At 62.6% G+C, this 6,791-nt stretch overlaps 1 protein-coding gene across 1 annotated transcript in view; it reads right to left on the bottom strand.

Annotated features, from left to right (window-relative positions):
- Window positions 1-294: 294 nt before the first annotated feature.
- CACNA1S (calcium channel, voltage-dependent, L type, alpha 1S subunit) overlaps window positions 295-6,791 on the bottom strand; it is a 57,778-nt gene continuing 51,281 nt past the window's right edge. The window contains 9 exon segments of the mRNA XM_010831129.1: window positions 295-684; window positions 686-808; window positions 913-1,053; window positions 1,226-1,317; window positions 2,005-2,090; window positions 3,267-3,517; window positions 4,123-4,251; window positions 5,910-6,034; window positions 6,217-6,318. Of these exon segments, the coding sequence (XP_010829431.1) occupies window positions 556-684; window positions 686-808; window positions 913-1,053; window positions 1,226-1,317; window positions 2,005-2,090; window positions 3,267-3,517; window positions 4,123-4,251; window positions 5,910-6,034; window positions 6,217-6,318 (1,178 nt within the window). The 3' untranslated portion in view covers window positions 295-555.

The following is a 6,791-nucleotide window of genomic DNA, read 5'->3' as shown; positions in this document are numbered from 1 at the left end:
GCGAGAGGGAGCACGTGACAGGGGAGGAAACGAGGGAGAGCGAGGAGGTGGATGCCACGGCCTTGCTCCCTTAGGCCGCGAGCGGGGCCCCCTGAGGCTCTGAGGGGTGGGCAGGCAGTGGATTCCGGTCGAGCTGCGGGGAAGGGCAGCTGTGAGGGCCTGGACGCCCGGAAGCTCCACGCCATCCTCAGAGGCCCCTCCGCCCCTGCAGGAGGACCATCCAGAGGCCCCTCCGTGGGAGCAGGGCTGGGGGAGGTATAGAAGGGCCCCCAGAAGGAGACAAGCAGTGCCCTGTCGCAGGCCTGGAGACTTTAATGTCCTGCCAGCACTGACCAGGCCTCTGAACGACACAGAAGCTCTGTCCACTCACGCGGCTTGCTGGTGAGGAGAGTGACTTCACCTTCTGCCCGCTGACCTTGGACACGTTTCTTGACCCCCTTGCCCGCCCCAGCCCACCCCTCTGTCCATCGAGGCTGCCGAGCCGGGCTAACTCTCCCGCTTCAGCTCCCCCACCCTCGGTCTCGCCAGCCTGGGCCCACGCAGACGCCGAGGCCTTCATGGCCTGCGGGGAATCAGGGTCTCCTGGGAGCCCTCACGCAGGTCGAGGCTGCCCAGGGAGGACCCGAGGCCTGGGCACCCTCGGGCACCAGGCACGCCCTCCAGGGACTCGCGTCCCTGCAGAAGGCTCTGCGGCTGCCACCTCCACTTCCCGCGGTTCCATCCGGCAGGCCTCCGCCAGCGCCTGGCCCGTGGCCATGATGAAGTTAGCATCCGCCGCCAAGCTGTCCAGGCCCCCTCGAACCAGAGCCTGCATGGAGAGCAGGCCGGGTGGGTGGTCCCGAGGTGGTGGCCCACCCCCCACCCTCTCCACCGCAGGCCGTAGCAGGGCCACCCCAGACGCAGCACCCTCACCTCGCGGATCAGCAGGGCCATGGCTGGAGCTGGACCCCCAGGGGTTCCGTCCTCTGTCCTACTGCCGGGCGGCGCCTCCCCGGGCAGGGACCCTGGGGTGGGGCTCTGCTCCTCGGGCACCTGGGACTCTGCTCCCGCGTGCTGTTTGGAGAGCACCGAGGCACAGACCCCTCAGGGAGGCCAGAGCCCATGGGGACGGGGAAGGCCCAGCCAAGATCCCAGGTCGGGGAGGACAGGGGTCCCGTCCCTTCTGCTGAGTCACGCCACCCCCTCTCTGCCTGGAGCCTGCTTCCTGTCCTCTCTGGCCTGTTACCTGGCAGGAGGCAGCGGGGGCCTGGGCCCTGGGCGTCCTTCTCCGGGGAAGCTGTCCCTGCGGCCACTCCACTCGGGACTTGCCGTGGGGCCCTGTGGGCAGAGTGGGCCCAGGGCTCAGTCCTCCTGGGGGCCTTGGGTCCACAGAGCTCCCCTCGGCCAGCCAGCCCCACCCTGATGCCCTCAGGGTCCTAGAGGTCCACCTACCCTAGGCTGGGCAGGACTACCCCCCGCCCCCTCCGCTCCACCCCCATTTGCCCTGGTCTCTGTCCTTGTGGGCTTGGGAGGGGATCAACGCCAGACCCTGACCAGCTTTGGCCAAGCTGATCTTTGTGTGAGTGTGCATGGGTGAACATGCGAGATATGTGTGTATGGGTGTACATGAGTGTGTGAGTGTGTCAGGGTCAGAAAACACGCCGAGCACCCTCATCCCCTATGAACTGCAGCTTCCTTGGTTCCCTCCTGTCCCGCGCGGCAGTCTAGGACCCACTGGGCAGCTGCCAGGTCAGCTGCTGAAGGGCAGAGCTGAGCTGCCGGGATGTCCAGGGGCTGTCCTTTGGCTGGGGAGGGGCGTGCCCGGGGAGAGCCCTTTCACAGTGCAGACCCCCACCCCGCCGCCTTCACTCTGGCCCCTGTGTGGCCCCTTCCTCTGCCTGGGTGACGAGCTGGTCCCCGTCACCACGGGCTCCCACCTCCTGGCCGGGTTCCCCAACCCGACAGCAGGCTCCCCAGGCCTCTCTGGGAGAAGGTCAGCCCCTCAGGGGCACAGGAGAAACTGACCCAGGGCCCCCCGGGGCTGGCCGAAGAGTCCTCCTCTGGTGGCAGGCGTCTCTGTCTCCCCTGCGAGCTCCCCTTCGTAGTGGACACTGAAACGGGAGTGTGGCCAGTGAGCCGCGGGCTGCTGGCTGCCCCATCCCGGCCTTCCTGGGCCCCACAGCCTTTCCCTCGGTCCTGGGCCCGTTGCTGTAGAGTGGCCTTGACGCCCGAGTCCTCGTTTCTGGCAGCTCCCTCAGTGTCCCTAGCTAGTTGGGTCCCAGGTCCTTTGTCTTCTCAGGACTCACTCTCTGAGGTCATTTGGCCATAGCTGGACTCCATGGCACATACCCCCGACAAGACTGCACAGGTCTGGGCACAGGCCCGGATCTGCATGTCCACAGAGCCCAGCATTACACTGCCCCGTGGTGCAGGCGCCCTCCTAGGCGTGTGGACTTAATTCAGGGGCCCTCTGGCTGGAGCGCGGTGCAAGCAGCCTGGCCTGGGAAGCAGCCGCTCCCCTGACCTCTGCTCTGTCGTACCCATTCCCGAGGGTGAGGGACCCAGACTCTCCAGGCCAAGGACACCCCAGCCCGGGCCTCGGGTCTGGAACAGGAGGTCTGCGTGGAGCCCAGCCCACACTACGATGGCCAAGGCCCTCTCTGTTCATCCCTCGATCGCTGGCACTCGATCACAGATTATATCCAGTCTGCAGCTCGGAGAAGGCAATGGCCCCCCACTCCAGTACTCTTGCCTGGAAAATCCCATGGATGGAGGAGGCTGGTGGGCTGCAGTCCATGGGTTGCTTAGAGTCAGACATGACTGGGCGACTTCAATTTCACGTACTGAAGAAGAAAATGGCAACCCACTCCAGTGTTCTTGCCTGGAGAATCCCAGGGATGGGGAGCCTGGTGGTCTGCTATCTATGGGGCTGCACAGAGTCGGACATGACTGAAGTGACTTAGCAGCAGCCCGTGGCTGGCGAGAGGGGAACCACTGGAGCCCAGATACAACGACTGAACCTTAATTGCTCAGGTGTGCCTCTCCTAACCAAACAGGTCCTTCTCCGGACCAGCCAAGACAGTGGAAGAAAAGCCACAGGGTGCTGACTGAGGCCGACCCGAGGCTGCCCCCTGCTGGCCACATCAGTCTCTGCCGTCCAGGCCAGTCTCGCAGCAGGGCAAAGGCTGGACCCCAGAGAGTGCCCCACAAAGGCCCGGAGCCCACCAGCCACGTCTACCGGTCCCACTCCAGCCCCAACATCCCGGGCTGCTAGCTGCTGCCACTACCTGGGAAATGCTGGGCTGTTGCCATGGTTGCCGTTGCCACTGGCAACGTTGGCGTTGGCATTGTTGGTGTTGGCACGAGCAAGGGGGTGGGTACTCGGACTTTGAGGGAAGTCCTCCAGGAAGACGGGCGATTCTATCTCCTCCATCTCAATTTCAGTAAACTGGAGGGGTCTCTGGTTGGCCATGTGCGGGGCCAACGAGTTGGTCCTTTCCAGGAAGCTGTCCACCTGGCCAAACAGGCCGCCGGTCCTCTGGGGTGCGGAGGAGAGGGGAGGACTGAGAACAGGGGCTGGGAGCCAAGGGCCCACCCCCTGGACGCCGGCCGGTGGCGGGAACAAGGCCAGAGGGGAGCGGTCCAGGCTGAGGTCAGACAAGGGACTAGCATCCTCAGGGTGGCCTCAGTTTGGGGGGTGGACAAGACACCCCTAAGAACTGTAGGGTACCAGATATTCGGACAGGAATGTGGGCAGTGGGAAGCCCGGAGCCAGGCGCCTGGAGGAAGGGCTCTAGTCCCGCCTCCTCAAGTCACTTTGAGAGTGGCTCTGCACATCTCGGAGGGTCTCTCTGGGCCCCCGTTCCTATGAATAACCCAAGAAACTTCGGCGAGGTGGTCCTGAGAGACCCTCCGGCGAAGCAGGTGGGCGTCTGATGGGTGGAGCTGCCTCGGACTCGGGCAGGGGAGGAGGGGGAGGTTGGGAGAGGCTAGAAGGAAGGACAGGGCACCTCGGGCAGGAGGGTCACTGGTGGGGGGCGTCCCGGGAGCCGCGGGCAGCGGGTGTCCCAGCCCCGCATATGTGGCGGGGCTCCCAGCCTCCTTCCTGGAGCACACACACTGGGGGGCCACGGCCTTGCTCACCCGGAAGATCCCTTCCTCCATCGCGGCCTCCACCATGGCTCTCTCCAGCTCCTCTTCGGCCGTCAGGTCTCCCGAGATGGTGCGGCGGATCTCAGGGGCTGCCTCTTCCTCGATGGTCCTCAGTCCAGCCTGGGGACGGAGAAGGGACTCAGGGGCCCTCCAGGCCAGGAGGGAAGGGTGGACTGCTTCCCTCACTCTCTGCTAATCCCGGCAACCAGGGCTTCCCTGAAAGCCCAGGCCTGTTCATTCTTGCCCCGGGGCTCCTCCTCCAGCCTCTGGGATCATCCAAGCCCTAACGGCTCTCAAGGTGTCTTCTTTCGCCCTCACAGGGGCTTCATCCCCGCCCAGGCCTCCAGGTTGGAAAACCCTCTCACTGCCCACGGTCTTCACACACATGACCTCTTTTGATTGCACGTGCCATTAATGCCACATTGTAAGCTGATCGGAGTTCATACCATCAGCAATAGAACAAATCAAGGTTGGTGTCACCCGACAGTTTGCAAAGAGAACCCAGCATCACTGCTGGGACATTCCTGTCCAGGAGGCAAGCCCTCGATCTGTCGTGAGGGAACGTCCTACAAACCCAGACTGAGGGCTGTGCTGGCTAGAAGCTTCCAAGTGTCAAGGTCGCGTCAGGGAAAGACTTGAGGAGCTAAAGACTAAAGAGATCGCACAGCTAAACACAACACGTGATTCTGGGTCCAGTCCTTTGCCATGAAGGACACTACTGGGACCACTGGGGAAACATGCATGGGGTCTAAGGATTCCACGGGACTAACGCATCCGTTTCCTGATCTTGGCGGCTGCGTCACGGCTATGCAGAAGGCTCACGGAGGAACATGCCCTTGTTTTCAGGAAACACACACTGACCGGCTCAGGGCTGAACACTGGGCACGACTCTCAAGTGGTTCAGGAAAAAAAAAAGACTTTTATATTGCGCATGCTATTTTTAAAACTCTGAGATTGTTTCACAGTAAAAATTGAAATAAAATTTTGAACACACAGCCCAATTGTGTGAATGTTTTTTCAATTTATCCATTATGTGCACTATACTTAAAACACTGAAATTGAAAACAGACAAGGCTTCCCTGGTGGCTTGTGGTCAAGAGTCCACCTGCCAGTGCAGGAGGCACGGGTTTGACCCCTGGTCTGGGAAGATCTCACGTGCCGTGGAGCAGCTCCGTGGCACCACCACCACTGAGTCTGTGCTCTGGAGCCTTGGAGCCACAGCTGCTGAACCCACGCGCTGGAACTCCTAAGCCTGAGTGCCCTGGAGCCCGCGCTGCACACCAAGGGAAGCCACCGCAGTGAGAAGCCCGTGGGCTAAGCGTAGCCCCCGCTCGCCACAGCTAGAGGAGAGCCCGCGAAGCAGTGAAGACCCAGCACAGCCAAAGAGTAAATAAAATAAAAATTATAAGAAGAAAAACGGGCAAGATAACACAAAATTCTACATATATTTGGATACCCAATGGGTCATTTCAAGCCCCTTCATTCCCCTAGGAAATCTGCCCTCTTTGGAGACCACCGCTGTCACCTAGCCCCATCTCTCCCTTGTGTTCAGGGGGTAGGACCCATGGCTCTGGGTCGTATCATCCCAGGGACGGAAAGGCTCTGGGTTCTTCCCTTGAGCTTGAAGCATCTCCCATCCAGGGCCGTCCTCTCACCCCCATGAGTCCCGGCTCCTCCCGCCCCGTCTGCCTTCCCTGCCGGCCCCCAAAGACAGAGAGGGAGTTAGAGTCCAGAGACCAGCTCAGCAGCGGAGCCCCCGGGGCTCGGGGTGGGCTTACCTGGATCTGCACGGTGTCCTTCTTGGGCCGGTACCCATAATACTCCTCCTGGCGCCTCATGAACTTCCGGAAGTGCTCCTGGATGAGGAACGTGGCGTAGAACTTCCCCACCGTCACCTCGTCATCTGCAGAGGGGCCGACCACAGCCAGCGGGTGTCTGAGGCTGGGGTCAGCGTGTGGCCAGAGGGCTGGCCCCTGGCTCCCCTCCTCCAGCTGGCCTGACCCCATGGGGTCTGCCCAAAGCTATAGAGGGCCGGGCCATGCTCCAATGCCCCTGGGCTCCTCTGGGCCCCCAGGGCGCACCCACCTCCTATGGGAGGGATGACCTGGTCCAGGAGCTTCATGCTGGTCCTCTTCCAGACCTTCTTGATGATGGCTCGCAGCTCCTCGTTGGCCTGCTCGAAGTTACCTGGGGCAATGGACAGGCCGGGTCAGCAGCACTTGACAGGGCCACCTCTCGCTCAGCAGATGGTGGCTGGCTTTTCCCTGTGGTGGCTGCTGCCCTGGGCAGACTTTGCTGGGGGGAAACGATTGCTGTGCCCCTGGGGCAGCCCAGCCTCAGGTCACGTTTGCCCCAGAAGGCCTGGCTTCCAGCACCCAGAGTGGCTGACTGCAGAGGCTGTCCCCTCCTGTACTCCCTACCGTCCCAGGACAGTCATCAGTCCCCCGCACACTTGGTCTGTTCCACTTCCTCCAGGCAGCCCTCCAGGCGCTCCGCCTTGGCCCCCCCCCACGACCCCTGGCCCCCACCACCCCCTGCTTCCCTCTCCTTGCCCTCCGAGGAAGCCTTCCCTGCCGCTGCCTGCTGCCTGCCATGGTCCCCTTTGGGGTGGCTCTGACCCAGCTGGGTCCCCATGAGAGTGAGGCCCCCTCACCGCCCCC

Source organism: Bison bison, unplaced genomic scaffold (assembly GCF_000754665.1).
Source record: "Bison bison bison isolate TAMUID 2011002044 unplaced genomic scaffold, Bison_UMD1.0 scf7180017864524, whole genome shotgun sequence".
In the NCBI taxonomy this organism is placed as follows: Eukaryota; Metazoa; Chordata; class Mammalia; order Artiodactyla; family Bovidae; genus Bison; species Bison bison.
Note: the sequence above shows the minus strand (reverse complement) of the source record. Positions and strands in the feature narration are given on the sequence as shown.